A 14184-nucleotide genomic window follows, 5' to 3' on the forward strand; every position below is an offset into this window, starting at 1 on the left:
TTTTTTTACCCTTTACTATATAGTAAATCTACTTAAAATCCGTTGGTCAAAACCACTACGGCAAGCGACGCGGCCACACGCGCAACTTTGCGAAAGTTCCGCCGAGCCTAAAGCCCGAACAATATCAAGTTCTCCTCGACCAAAACCGACCCAAAGCCCCAACAGCACCAAACCACCCAATACCACCCATTGGGCGCACAAACAAACGGCAAAATGGTCCGCAGATTCTCCAAGTTCCCCAAGAAGCCCGCAGACTGGGTGCCCCCGTCGGCGCCGCTGTCCATGCGGAAACAGGTCTTCCTGTAAGTTGCAGCCAGTACACACAGATACCGCTTCAACCCGAAGAGAAAGAGAGAGAGAGAGAGAGAGAGAGAGAATCCACAATAAGAAGCAATGCGTTTCTAATCCTGATTGTACCCAGTCCCGACTTCACAATCGCTCTCATCCGCACACCGTTTCTCCCCCCGCGATACGCTTCCTTCTATGTTCCGCTGAACTTTAACAAATTGGATATGCGCGACTACCTGAAACACCTGTATGGGGTTGATGTGCTCTCTGTGAGGAGTTATGTTGAGCAGCAGAAGGTCACTCGTCTTCGTCCTTTGGGTAAATTCGGGTACGGGAAGTTGAGGAGACCTATGTCGAAGAAGAAGATGACGGTGGAGATGAAGACTCCGTTTGTTTGGCCTGAGGCGCCGGCTGATATGACTCCGTATGTTTTCTTTTTCTTGCCCCCCCTTCTTTTCTTTTGGTTTTTGTTTGGGTTTGTTTACGTGCCGAACTGGGTGATGTGGGCTAACGAGGGGACTGTGTCAATTATAGATGGGAGTACGAGCAGTTCCACAAGGCGGCTAAATACCAGAACGATATCCAAGATAAGCAACGACCGGATGCGGGTATGAAGGCAAACACGGATGAGCATGATGCTTACGCCGAGGAAGCGAAGAAGCTGCTGGACGGCTCGAAACCCTGGAGACCTACTTGGCAGGCTTTAGGACTTAGCTATGATCGGACGGGACTTGGCAAGAGCTCGACTAGCTCATGAATGGTTTCCGGATCGTGATTGTTTCTTTCTTCCTTGTGTTTCTTTCTTGTTAGGCCTGGAAGGCCGGGTATAGAAAAGCGGCTTTACTCTTCACGCTTTGGTGATCTGGTCTGTGTTTGGGGGACCTTTTCTTTTTTTTTTATCATGTGGTGACTATTGCAATACTCTGTATTATATGCTGTCTCAATGTATTCAAAGTAACTGTCATAGCATGTTCTCTTGTAGTAATCAAGGAGGGGAGAGGAAAAGGAAGAATATACTGAAGGGAAAGAATCGCAGCGGCAAAGCAGAAAGATTATCGACAGGGTGCACACGACAGGCTATGCTATATATAGCAGACACCAGGTTATATTAACGAGACAACACGCTATGCAAACGTCACATGAGTAGAGTTACGCTAAAAGAAACTAAACGCAAAATACAAAACAAGGCAAGCATAGGAATGGCCGATCTGCTTTGAAAAAATTAAAGTCGGCTCTCGACGAAGTTCTCATGATGCTGACCAGGCCAGTGTGCATCAGGCCACACTTGTCGAATGGCTTCCCAAATATGGCTGGAACAATTGTCAGTACGCAGCAAGAAGAATGTAGTATAGATGAACCTTACCTGACATAGATGATCTCGAGACCATCGCTGACCTCTTGAGGAACGTCCTTGACATCCTTGCGGTTCTGATACGGTAAGAGAACGGTCTTGACACCAGCACGGAGTGCCCCAATGAGCTTCTCCTTGATACCCCCAACAGGCATCACTCTTCCACGAAGAGATACCTCTCCGGTCATTGCAAGCTTGGGGGGGACAGCTTTGTTCGAGAACAGTGAGATCAGTCCAATAGTATGCGCAAGTCCAGCGGAGGGGCCGTCCTTGGGAATGGCTCCGGAAGGACAATGAACATGCAAACTCCGGCTCTTCATAATATCTTCGCTGAGATCCGGAGTCAGTCCCAGCTCGTAAGAATGAGCTTTGACCCATGTCAGGGCCACCTCAACACTTTCTTTCAAGACGTCACCGAGCTTTCCGGTAAGTTGCACACGGCCATTTCCTGGCATGTCTGCAACTTCGATGAACAGGATGCTACCCTGCCCTCCTGTAGAGTACGCGACAAGACCGGTAACAACTCCCGGACGACCATGCTTCTCAGTGATCTCTTCTTCGAATCGCTCAATACCAAGGATTTCCTCCAGGTCATCCATTGTAACAACAGGATTATAAGTTTCGGGATGGCCTGCATCTCCCGCATCGGCATACTGGACCGCTTTATAACGGCAGATTGAGCCGAGCTCGCGCTCTAGGTTACGCACACCAGATTCCCGGGTGTATGAAGTAATTGTTTTGTCAATAACCTCATCGGAAAGAATGACTTGACCCTCTGTGAGCCCATTGACTTCAACCTGCTTTGGAAGCAAGTGCCTCTTTGCAATGTGTCGTTTCTCGACGGTCGTGTATCCAGACAACGAGATCGTCTCCATGCGATCAAGCAAAGGTGGAGGAATAGTATCAAGCGAGTTAGCAGTAGCAATGAAAAGGACCTTGCTCAAGTCAATTGGGATATTGATGTAGTGGTCAGTGAATGTATGGTTTTGTTCAGGGTCTAAAACCTCGAGCATAGCCGCGGAAGGATCACCCTGGAAATTGGCGCCGCCGACCTTATCAATCTCATCGAGCAAGAAGACTGGGTTTGCGACGCCAACTTTCTTGAGGCCATTGACAATTAGGCCTGGCATTGCAGCGACGTATGTCCTTCGGTGACCCCTAATCTCCGCCTCGTCTCTAACGCCACCGAGAGAAATACGGTGAAATTTACGTCCAAGGGAAGTGGCCACAGACCTCGCTAGACTAGTCTTGCCAGTGCCAGGAGGTCCAGCAAGCAGCAGAATCGGAGACTTGTCAGTCATGCGCTTCGACTTCAGAAGATGAAGTTTAGATTCGACAGCAACACGATCTGCCTCAGACAGGCCTGGGAGATCCTTCTCGATATCACCTGCATCGGAAGAAGAATCAAGGTCCTTAGAGAGGGCGGCAATTTGCTGTTCGACGTTCTGGTTGGTGGACTGCTTCAATCTGAGGACGGCCAAATACTCAAGAAGCCGCTTCTTGATCTTTTCTAGGCCGTAGTGGTCGTCATCGAGTTGTTGCCTGGCTCTTTTTAAAGTGTCGGGACCGAGTTGGTCTTCGGTGACCTTGGTCCATGGGATCTCCAAGATGTTCTCAAGATACGTCCGGCAAACACCGTATTCGGCATTGGCCGGGTTCATCTTCCGAAGGCGACGCAACTCCTTATCGGCAACCTTTCTAGCCTCGAGACTAAGCTGGGCCTCTTGTAGCTTTTGTTGGAGTTCATCAACCTCGTTTGCCTCCTTGTCATCGCCGTCATTGTTTCTTCCGCCTGCGACGCCTGGGGGTGTCAGCCCGGTCAGACCAGCCATGGCCCGCCTCGCAAGGAGTTCACGGTCACGAGGATCGATCTGGTTGATGTCAAATCCAGACGGAGGGAAGCTATTCGTGGTGATGGTAGTGACTTTTACATTGCTCTTGATACTTTGAACTTGTCTGCTGAGCATTTCAACCACTCTTTCAAGTCTGGCTTTATGATCCAGCGAAGCTAAGACGCGAAGCTTGTCTTCGATTCCGGATTCGGCGATATCAGCCATAAAATCGGCCAACCTTCCGGCCTGTGCCAAATCTGTTCTAGATATGAACAGCTCGAATTTGCGGGCAATGAGTGGCGACAAGCGTGTTGAAGAAGAAGGCAACAGCGATGAAAGTCGTAATAGGGTCAGTAGCTCCCGGGATAGTCGCCTCAACTGTTGGAATAACTCGACAGTTTCCGAATCATTAGACACGTAGTCTGTCCAAAAGGAAAGGAACCCATCAGTTTCGGTTGCACTACAGGTCAAGGACGGCTTATAGACTAACCTTTCTCGTCATGTAAAATGGCTTCTGCTTCAAAGTAAGGTCTTTCTTTCAAGATACGTTTTACTGTGAATCGCTGAATTCCTTGAACCACAAGGGACGCTTCTGAGTAGGCACGGCGTTGGACGCCAACAACTTTGCCGATTGTGCCATAACGGAAAAGATCTTCTTTCCTTGCCTGGCCTGCATCAATGGCATCAAACTCTTCTCTCCTATCTTCATCCAGACTTCCATTGTCAATCAACTGCTGACCATCCTTACTTAAGAAAGGCGAGTTAAGGGGAACGCAACCAAACGTGATCACGTTCCCCTCTCGCTTTACGGCTGATGACCGGTCAACCAGTGACGAAAGAAGATTGGAGAGATCAGGTCGATTAGCAACAGGGATCCGTAGGGTGGCTCCGGGGAGGAGAACAGAGCCTTTGGGGAGCGGTACGAGAGCAAGCTTGGTAGTTCTTCCGTTGTTGGAGCCCATCGCGATCTGTTCGATCGGAAAGACACCTTACACGTCTGGGATGAAAAGGGAGAAGAGCAAAGAAGAAAAGAATTAAAGCAACTTTAATGTATGAGTTACGGAATATTGTGATGATAAAGGATGGGGGAGACGAAAGGAGCGGTCTCCTTGGGGAGTACAAGAAGGTTGTCGGTTATAAGGTAGTGGAGGCGACGGTTCCAGAACCCCATCGATGAAGTCCGTGACTCTGGGGAGATGATCGCCAGTGATAAGCCGTCTTCCGATGCCGAGGTTCGTGTGGCTACAAATCCGTCTGTCACAAATCCGGGGAAAAATGGCTGAAGGAATACTAATGCCTGCGTTTCAACAATAAGTAAATCTTCCCCGAGTAAGGAGATAAGAAGAGTTCCAATAATTCACAAGCAACGGTCGTATCAAAAGACTTTCACCTCCAGCTCGTTTGTGTTGTATCTTCCGTCTTCTTATCTTTGTCCGTTTTCCGGTGATCTCGTGATCTCCTTACAGATTCATCGGACTTTATTCGGATTACCGATTACAATACAGACATTACAGTACTACTACCGCTTTCGTTCTTCCATTTCTGGCTCCATCCAACCTTAGTTTTTCTGCAGCTTCCAGCCTGAAGTATCACGATCACAACTCTATCCATTTGTATATTGCTCTGTCATCTTAACCGACTCTCCTCGGGGCAATAACCATTACGGGCGGTATCGCTGATTACTCTTGAAAGGATCTATTACAGTACTCTCTCACTCAAGTGTCGCTATGGCCTCTACGTCGAACCCCGCCTCTGGCGCCGCCGACCCCTCATCGCGGAAAACATTCACCGTTGGAACGCGCAAGTCTAAGCTTGCCCTTTCGCAAACTGATCTTGTAGTCTCGGCACTTAAAGAGGTTTACCCTGACTATGAATTCAAAATTCATTCGCAGGAAACTGCTGGCGATTTGAACACAACCATTGCTTTCCGAGAATTTACGACGAAGAACTTATGGACGGAGGAGTTAGAGGAACACTTAATGGCCGGCAATGTGGACTTCATTGTTCACTCATTGAAAGGTTTGCCATCCGCGTATGCTAACAGTAATACGGCAGTGGACGCTGATAAAGTGATTGTCCTCAGATGTACCAACTACCCTACCCCCCGCGTGTACGCTGGGCCCTATGATGGCGCGTGAAGATTCCAGGGATGTACTGGTCATCAAGAAAGGGCTACCGAACATGTCCTTATCCGATATGCCTGCAGGATCCGTCGTTGGCACCTCTTCCATCCGCCGTACTGCTCAATTGGCCTTGAAATACCCTCACCTAAAGGTTATTGATGTGCGTGGTAATATCGGTACACGACTCGCCAAACTAGACGCAGAAGATTCACCTTATACTTGCATTATCCTCGCAGCTGCCGGTTTACTGAGACTAGGTCTCGATGATCGCATCTCGCAGTACCTGGACTCCAAAAACGGTGGGATGCTTTATGCAGTCGGCCAGGGTGCGTTGGGCATTGAAATCCGAAAGGATGATCAGGTGATGCGTGATATGTTGAACAATATCGGTCATAAGGAGACGACATTTGCCAGCACCGCGGAGCGGAGCCTGCTACGAACCCTTGAAGGCGGCTGCAGTGCACCACTTGGAGTTGAAACCGAATGGATTAAATCCTCCGATGGTTCGAAGAAACTCCGAATGAGATCCATTGTTGTCAGCGTGGATGGTAAGGAAAGCGCTGAGGTCGAAGTCGATGGAAGTGTCGACTCCGTTCAAGCTGCCGAAGATTTTGGCGTGACTGTTGCCAAGGAATTAGTAGCCAAGGGAGCAGGGAAGATCCTCGAGGATATCCAGCGAAGTAAGCAGGCTGCTTAAATCATGATAATGTATAGATAGATATCCTGTGGCTTGGGGGGCTGGTCTTCTCCCGTGGTTCAGAAATTGTATCTAGACGGACAACTGTACATAGCTGAAAAAAATCTCAGACGTGCTTGGAAAGTAACACTACGTAGAAGCCTGTCACCCTCCTGTAAATGCATATTTTGTCACTACGCTCGAGTCATGAAGTGATAATGGCAAACAGCGAAAGAATCCCAAGGGTATAGATGAAAAAAAGCGTATAACAAGCGTCGCAAGATAGGGTAATTAGGACCTCAACAATATGTTATGAAAGTAATTTTTATATGTACCAGAGGATCCAATCAGTATTAACCTCTATTCAAGGTGTTTCCAGAGCCTCGTGGGTTGGCTTCAGTGAATTCATCCCAAGCTCTAGCTTTCATAGTTTCTTCATCAGCCCTATCCATATCATCCTCATCAACTTCCTCTTGTACACCAGACTTCTCTCCACCTTCGATAATGCCGCCTCTTCTCTTCTCTTCCTCGAGATATTCGTCGATGGTCATAGTAGGTAAATTGTGACCAGATCGGAAAACGCCTTGCTGGAGCTGTGTCCGCCGATCAAGTAGTGTAAATGGCTGCAATGGTTTCCCGTCCTTACTCAATATCGGTCCAAACTTTCCTCCTTGTAGAAGCTGGGAAAGGGGAGGATCCAGCCGTTCTGAGTATTCCGACTGTTGAGCGTCCTTCCGGCGCCTAGGATCTTCTGGAGAGATTTGATCATGGGCTGGTGCCGAGTTGCGAATGGCCGATAGCATAGACATCTCTTGTGAAAGAAGGTCCAAGGATTGAAACGTCTGGTGAGTATACAGTTTGATCTCCGCAATATAGAGCTGTCGAACATCTTCTTCGTCGGTCTGGAGCTGGCTTTGATTATCGGAGAGGTACTTCAGATACGTCAGCAAGATTGCCAATCCTCGGAGTAGAGTCTATTCAACCTGAAGTCTTTGCTTGAGCTCCTTTTCCTCTCTAAACCTATTTATTTTCACTTCTCTCCGGGCAGCAGCATCGTTGACTGGTGTCAGCGAAAAGGACACTGGGTTCGCAGTATACCGTTCATAAAGTTTCTTGTCTTTATCGTTGAATAATTCGTAATCATCCAAGCGTGTGAGGTATCTTTCATATTGCTCAAGTGCACGTCGAAGGCTAGACACGCGGTCTGAGCTGTACGATCTCTGTAGGAGCTCTGCAAGATGGTATGACACCGTGAGATACCTAGTGCGAACCGGAAGACATTAGCCTGGGTCGGGATAAAGAAACAATAAGGTGGTAATGTTACGGTAAATCCCCAGTTGCGATATCTTCCAACGGCTCGTTCGAGCTGAATAACGACAGGACTGCAACAAGCCGAGCGCATTCCTCGAGCTTGGCTATTGTGGCATTGACATCGTTGCGATATTGATCTGTGTTAGTGTCGAAGCGACTTTCCAATGCTGACTTCTCTGATTTTGCAGTAGCAAACAGAGCGCGAAGGTTCTGGGGTTGTTCCATAGTAGTGGTTCAGGATAGTATATTTGTAAAGATCAAAGCTGCATGAATCAGAGCTCCGCGGAGAGGGGTAAAATTATAGAAATATTTAAGGTCAATTATGGGTCCGCTCCGCGCCATCGGAACCTCAGGCCCCACAAATTTAAATACACTTAATGTTGATGATTGTATCGGCATTATTAGTACCTCACTGAAATATAAAGTCAATTCAACAATCTACTGTAGAGACTTATCTACCATATGACCCTATTTATTATTATTGAAGAAGTTATAAATAACAAAGAAACTTCTACAAGTTATCTGAGTCTGATTAAAATGAAACATTACCAATAGATATTCTATGTTACATAAATGCATATCATGCTGTTTACTGGACAGTTACGCAGTGTAACATGATAGCACCCATCCATACCTCTTGACCTACTATGTACCTATTTCTTTCACTTCAGGGTGTGGTGAGAGCCCATTCACTTCTTCAAGGGACATTTTCTTTCACAGCGTCATACCACTTATTTTCCTCTTCCTTCCATTACTACTAAGTACCGATCCATAAAATCCAATGAACCTGTCCATCTCGATCTCCTTGTCTGATTTTTGAGAGACCCAAACAAAGCCAAAATGCCATCGCCAGAAGCACAGCCTCTGGCCGCCTATGTTAGTAGTCAAAGCCGCACTATTACGCCCTCTCTGGATTTGTATGAGGAAAAGACTATTTCTACTACTGAACCAGCTGAGGGAAATGACAGCTCCTCAGAAGAGTCAGGAGATAACGAACAAATATCCACTCAGAAGCTCATCTCTCAAAACAAAAGACTCCAAAATGCCAAGTTTGAAGCTCTGTACGATCTCCGGCCAAGAATTCTTTGCCATCCATAGCTGACCTTATATCTAGGCTTTCTGAACGAGCTGATACAATCACCAGCAAAAGGGCCAGGCCCACACTTGACTTGCCTGACGCTGATCTGTCTACAGCGAGCCTGGTAGCTAGACAAGATACCAGAACTGGGATGCTTGACCCGAGAGAATATCAGGTAGAGCTCTTTGAAAGGGCAAAGTCACAGAACACCATTGCAGTCCTCGATACCGGTACATGCATTCAGGCCCAACTTGATAATTGTCTTCCCTTATTTCTTACTCAATTGTACTATAGGATCTGGAAAGACCTTGATAGCCGTGCTTCTGCTAAAGCATATCATCCAAAATGAGTTGATCGATCGCGCTAACGGAAAGCCACCTCGCATCTCTTTTTTCCTTGTGCGTATACATGCTTTGACTCTTTTGGAGGCGCTAATTTGCAAGTAGGTGGACAGCGTGACACTTGCTTTTCAACAGGCTGCCGTCTTGCGCAACAACCTGGATCAGAATGTCGCACAATTTTTTGGCGCCATGGGTACTGATCTTTGGAACAAGCAGATCTGGGACCATCATTTTGAGAGCAATATGGTGATAGTTTGTACCGCAGAGATATTGAATCAATGTTTACTCAACTCACATGTTAGAATGGATCAAATTAACCTACTCATCTTTGATGAAGCTCATCACACAAAGAAAGACCATCCTTACGCACGGTATGTATTTGGCAAACCTGAGAAAAGAGAAAAGGACAACATAGGCTGATTGTGATGCTCTTATTATCACAGGATTATTAGAGAATCATATCTCAAATCAGACCCGACAAAGCGCCCAAGAATCTTTGGAATGACAGCGTCGCCTATTGACACTAAGGGGGATATCATAGAATCAGCAACGTATGTCCTACTGTATATACAACAGCGCCCTTAACTTACATCTTATAGGAAGCTGGAGGCTCTTCTAGACAGCAAGATTGCCACAACATCAAAACTTAATCTATTGAGAGAAGTCGTCAGACGTCCGGTAGAAGAATCTTGGGAATATGATAAGCTCGATCCACCGTTTGCGACCAAGCTATATCAGACCTTGGAAGCCCGCTTTGGTGACATTAGCTCTTTGCAACCTGTATTCAGATTTACGTTACAGGCTAGTTCTGAACTGGGACCATGTTGCGCAGATCGTGCATGGGCGCACGCCCTAGCAGACGATGTGTTGCCAAAGCTTGAGGGAAATGTGAGAAAGCTCGCCCAATCTATCTCATCGCTGATCCCCGTGTGTGCTCTCAGAGAAATATCAAGGATCCAGGAAGCTAGTGACATTGTCAAGAATCATTCGTTCAATAACCCCAACTTTCCAGGTGAACTGAGCCCTAAAGTACAACTCCTACGCCAAAAGCTTATCAAATACTTTGAGCATCCAACGGGGACAAAATGTATCATCTTTACGCAGAAGCGTTATACTGCTAAGATGTTATTCGACCTTTTCTCAACTTTAGAGATACCTTACCTAAGGCCTGGGGTGCTGATTGGTGTTCGATCTGGCGATATCGTAGGAATGAACGTGTCGTTTCGCCAACAGTTTCTCGCTTTGGTGAAATTCAGGAGTGGAGAGATTAACTGTTTGGTAAGTAACACTAGTCCTCGGCACCTGGTCACAGGTCTAACAAGCAGAAGTTTGCTACTTCAGTAGCCGAGGAAGGACTCGATATTCCTGACTGTAATCTTGTAGTTAGGTAGGTTTCACCGCATTGCTAGTTCGCTTATGCTAACAGGTTAGGTTCGACCTATACAATACCCTTATACAGTATGTGCAAAGTCGTGGCCGTGCTCGACATTCAAGTTCGACGGTACGAAAAGACCCTAATTACTATCGAGTGACCAAAATCTCTGATAGACATACATATAGTATGCAAGTATGATTGAAAGGTACAATGCTGATCATGAGGCACGACTAGTCGAGGTTCGGGAGGCCGAAGTAAGTGTACAAAATTGATGTACCGCAGCCCGCTGATATTTCTAACCCAATATTAGAAACTTATGCAGAGTTTCAGTGAAACACTTCCAGAAGACCGAATACTTCACGGTATTAACAGCGAGATAGACTCAATCCTCCAAGGCGAAGAAGTGAAGCGAACATTTATAATCAGGGCTACAGGCGCGAAGCTGACTTACCACTCTGCCCTTGCTATCCTCGCACGCTATGCTAGCTCTCTGGTAAGCACCATCATCCCGTGCTGACACGAAGAGGTTTTAATTAAGATAACTATGTTATCTAGCAATACGAAAAAGAGGTATCAGCTCAGGCTACGTATGTGGTGCTTCCACAGAATAACAGTTTCGTTTGTGAAGTCATATTGCCAGAAAAGTCACCTGTTCGAGGGCTCACTGGAGCCCCTGCATCAAGGAAATCCACTGCAAAACAGTCCGCAGCCTTTGATACTTGTGTCTTGCTCCGGAAGCACAAACTGCTCGATGATCACTTTAACTCAGTTTATCATAAGCGCTTGCCTGCCATGAGAAATGCGAGGCTTGCCATTACCTCTTCGCGTACAAACCAATATGGCATGCTATCGAAACCTTCATTTTGGAAAAAACAACAGGGTATCCTTCCAGAAAGGCTATATGCAACTGTCATATCATTCGTACCATCAGAACCACTAAAACGCCGGCACAGAAGTATAATCTTGTTCACTCGTGAGAGATTACCTAATTTTCCATCATTGACTATCTTCCTGGACGATGATATCGAGACCATAGTCGTTCCTGAATCCTTGGAGGAAGTCCTGCGTATATCCCCTCAGGAACTGGAATACTTATCGACTTTCACATTTCGTATTTTCCACGATGTGTTTCACAAGACCTATGGGGAAGAATCTGAGAAATTGCCATACTGGGTCGCTCCAGCAGGGACAAATAAGCCCGATAAGGTCAGTGATCTAAAGAGCCTGACGGACTGGGAACTGCTACTTCTTGTGCATAAAAACGAGGAGATACCTTTCACGCTGCATACATCTTCAGAGGCTTTGATCAATCGTTTTGTATTTGACCCGTGGGATGGACGGTATCGGTACTTCACCATGGCCATTGACAACACGCTGCACCCTTCAGATCCGCCACCATCCTTCCTCCCGCGCCGCAAGTTCATGGAGAACGTCATGAGTTATACCCTGAGTGGTTCAAAAAATGCACGGGCAGGGTTCTTGTCAAGATGTAATTGGGAGCAGCCAGTTTTACAAGTCGAACTGGTCCGTCTACGGAGAAACCTCCTGGACAAGATGACAGACATGGAAAAGGACGTCGAAACTAGATGTTTTGTCTGCATAGAGCCACTAAGAATCTCCACTGTCAGTTGAGCGCCTTTTGTCGAATATGACCCAACAATTAGTTACTGACTCGTTGCTTAGATCCCTGAGGAAATTGCTGCTTCTTGCCTTGCCTTTCCGGCCATAATCAGCAGGGTGGATGCGTATTTGATTGCTCTCGAGGGCTGCAAATCCCTGAATTTATCAGTGAAGCCCGAATATGCGCTGGAGGCTTTTACGAAAGACTCCGATAACACAGAGGAGCATCGAGTGCAACAAATACATGTCCAAAGAGGGATGGGGAAAAACTACGAGCGTCTAGAATTTCTAGGGGACTGTTTTCTGAAAATGGCAACATCAATTTCTCTTTTCGTCCAGAACCCGGATGACGACGAGTTCGATTTCCATGTAAGCCGGATGTGCCTCATATGCAACAAGAATCTTTTCAACACCGCCCTAAAGAAGGAGCTTTACCAGTATATCCGCAGTCGAGGCTTTTCAAGGTATAAAAGCGTTTATACGTACCGAACCATAAGCTGACAAGAAGCCTTAGGCATACGTGGTACCCGGATGGCTTAACCCTGCTGCATGGTAGAGATCACAGGAAGAAGATTTCGGCGGAGAGCAAACAGGTGCTTAGAGAAAAGACAGTTGCGGACGTTTGCGAAGCCTTGATCGGAGCGTCATTGCTCTCAGGGGGGCTGCATAATCGATTTGACATGGCTGTCAAAGCAGTCACTGCTGTTGTTGACAATCCCAACCATACGGCCTTGTGCTGGGCGGATTATACTTCATCTTACTTGTTGCCGAAGTACCAAACCCAGAGCCCAGACGGATATGAGCTGGACCTTGGCCGTAAGGTCGACGAGAAACTGGGTTATCGTTTCAAATATCCTCGCCTTTTGCATTCAGCTTTTACTCATCCATCGTACCCGTCGGCGTGGGCCAAAGTACCATGCTATCAGAGACTCGAATTTCTAGGCGACTCTCTGTTGGATATGGTTTGCGTAGATGACTTATTCTACCGATTTCCCGACAGGGATCCACAATGGCTCACGGAGCATAAAGTAAGTGTATGGCCATTTTTGACTACCAAGCATTTATTGACTGTAACCTTACAGATGGCGATGGTATCGAACAAGTTCCTCGGGGCTTTAGCTGTTAAGCTAGGGCTTCATACCCATCTTAGACACTTCAGTAACCCATTGCAATCGCAAATTACTCACTATGCCGAGGAGATACAAGCCGCAGAGAACGAAAGCGAAGGTGCAGCAGATTATTGGTTGGCAACAAAGGATCCACCTAAGGTAAGAAGGTACTCCGGAGTACTTATGCGTAGCCCGGTGTAGGACTCACCTAATCTTGACTACTAGTGCCTGCCAGACATGATTGAAGCCTATCTAGGGGCTGCTTTTGTTGATTCAGATTTCCAATTTCGCGTGGTAGAGGATTTTTTTCAACGTCATGTGAAGTCATATTTCCATGATATGACCATATACGACACTTTTGCGAACAAACACCCAACCGTGAGACTATTACTACGATTGTTAATGTTTCTATATGGCTGACCAAAACTAGACTTTCTTGCAAAATCGGCTGACGAATGAGTACGGTTGTACGAATTATTGCCTGAAAGCCGGGGAGATACCTGGTGTAGATGGAGGCACGGTGAGTGTCCTGGCTGCTGTCATTGTGCATGAAGTTGTCATTGCAGAAGGAACAGCGTCGTCAGGCCGCTACGCCAAGGTGAAAGCGAGTGAGAAAGCCCTTAGAGTCCTGGAAAACATGGGGCTATCTGAATTTCGCGAGAAGTATCATTGTGACTGCCGAGCGGCAAATGATTCGCAGCCCATGGATATCGGAACCGCGATTTAATTGGAAGGGCGGTGATGTGGGTAATCCAAGAAGATGAGTATGATTGATAATTCGTAAGAGGATGTAGTCTTAGAGACGACCGTTTCTTCCGAATCCGAATGATTTACACATAATGGGACAAACACCTCCGTGCTTTGTAACAAGAACTACCTGGAAGGATGAACAAATATGTAGAGTAGACTACCTACTACTACTTCGTAGTCTCAGGTTGAGATTGCCATGGGTTGCTTACCATTAGACCAGATATTGAGAGTCTGTGCTAATCCCGATATGGACTAGCTCCCATTGCCCCTGAAGTAGACAGTAACACACGCGTCCCACTGCGCCGAGTTCCTAAACCAAACTAATTTATT

At 46.8% G+C, this 14184-nt stretch overlaps 5 protein-coding genes across 5 annotated transcripts; 3 read left to right on the plus strand and 2 right to left on the minus strand.

Annotated features, from left to right (window-relative positions):
* The first annotated feature begins 70 nt into the window (after nt 1-70).
* Nucleotides 71-1206, plus strand: BDV27DRAFT_137618 (mitochondrial 54S ribosomal protein uL23m). Its single transcript, XM_032069029.1, has 3 exons — nt 71-302; nt 422-712; nt 823-1206. The coding sequence occupies exons 1-3, from the start codon at nt 214-216 to the stop codon at nt 1043-1045; spliced, it is 603 nt and encodes a 200-aa protein (XP_031921579.1). The 5' UTR covers nt 71-213; the 3' UTR covers nt 1046-1206.
* Nucleotides 1207-1455: 249 nt separating this feature from the next.
* BDV27DRAFT_68041 (putative LON domain serine protease) lies at nt 1456-4564 on the minus strand. Its single transcript, XM_032077293.1, has 3 exons — nt 3962-4564; nt 1652-3893; nt 1456-1598 (listed from the first exon to the last, which is right to left on the minus strand). The coding sequence occupies exons 1-3, from the start codon at nt 4431-4433 to the stop codon at nt 1511-1513; spliced, it is 2802 nt and encodes a 933-aa protein (XP_031921580.1). The 5' UTR covers nt 4434-4564; the 3' UTR covers nt 1456-1510.
* Nucleotides 4565-4898: 334 nt separating this feature from the next.
* BDV27DRAFT_137622 (porphobilinogen deaminase) lies at nt 4899-6418 on the plus strand. The gene is made up of 2 exons (XM_032069030.1): nt 4899-5490; nt 5555-6418. The coding sequence occupies exons 1-2, from the start codon at nt 5199-5201 to the stop codon at nt 6289-6291; spliced, it is 1029 nt and encodes a 342-aa protein (XP_031921581.1). The 5' UTR covers nt 4899-5198; the 3' UTR covers nt 6292-6418.
* Nucleotides 6419-6468: 50 nt separating this feature from the next.
* On the minus strand, nt 6469-7960 carry BDV27DRAFT_137624 (IGBP1/TAP42 family protein). The gene is made up of 3 exons (XM_032069031.1): nt 7595-7960; nt 7254-7530; nt 6469-7202 (listed from the first exon to the last, which is right to left on the minus strand). Exons 1-3 carry the CDS (start codon nt 7804-7806, stop codon nt 6624-6626), a joined length of 1068 nt encoding a protein of 355 aa, XP_031921582.1. The 5' UTR covers nt 7807-7960; the 3' UTR covers nt 6469-6623.
* A 185-nt stretch (nt 7961-8145) lies between these two features.
* Nucleotides 8146-13999, plus strand: BDV27DRAFT_137627 (putative RNA helicase/RNAse III). Its single transcript, XM_032069032.1, has 17 exons — nt 8146-8342; nt 8405-8642; nt 8696-8889; nt 8954-9057; nt 9106-9371; nt 9444-9551; nt 9600-10278; nt 10329-10387; nt 10432-10501; nt 10561-10629; nt 10686-10868; nt 10931-11998; nt 12059-12459; nt 12510-13023; nt 13078-13263; nt 13330-13482; nt 13535-13999. The coding sequence occupies exons 2-17, from the start codon at nt 8422-8424 to the stop codon at nt 13829-13831; spliced, it is 4572 nt and encodes a 1523-aa protein (XP_031921583.1). The 5' UTR covers nt 8146-8342; nt 8405-8421; the 3' UTR covers nt 13832-13999.
* The last annotated feature ends 185 nt before the right edge of the window (nt 14000-14184 follow it).

This window comes from Aspergillus caelatus (assembly GCF_009193585.1).
Source record: "Aspergillus caelatus strain CBS 763.97 unplaced genomic scaffold BDV27scaffold_328, whole genome shotgun sequence".
Taxonomy (NCBI): Eukaryota; Fungi; Ascomycota; class Eurotiomycetes; order Eurotiales; family Aspergillaceae; genus Aspergillus; species Aspergillus caelatus.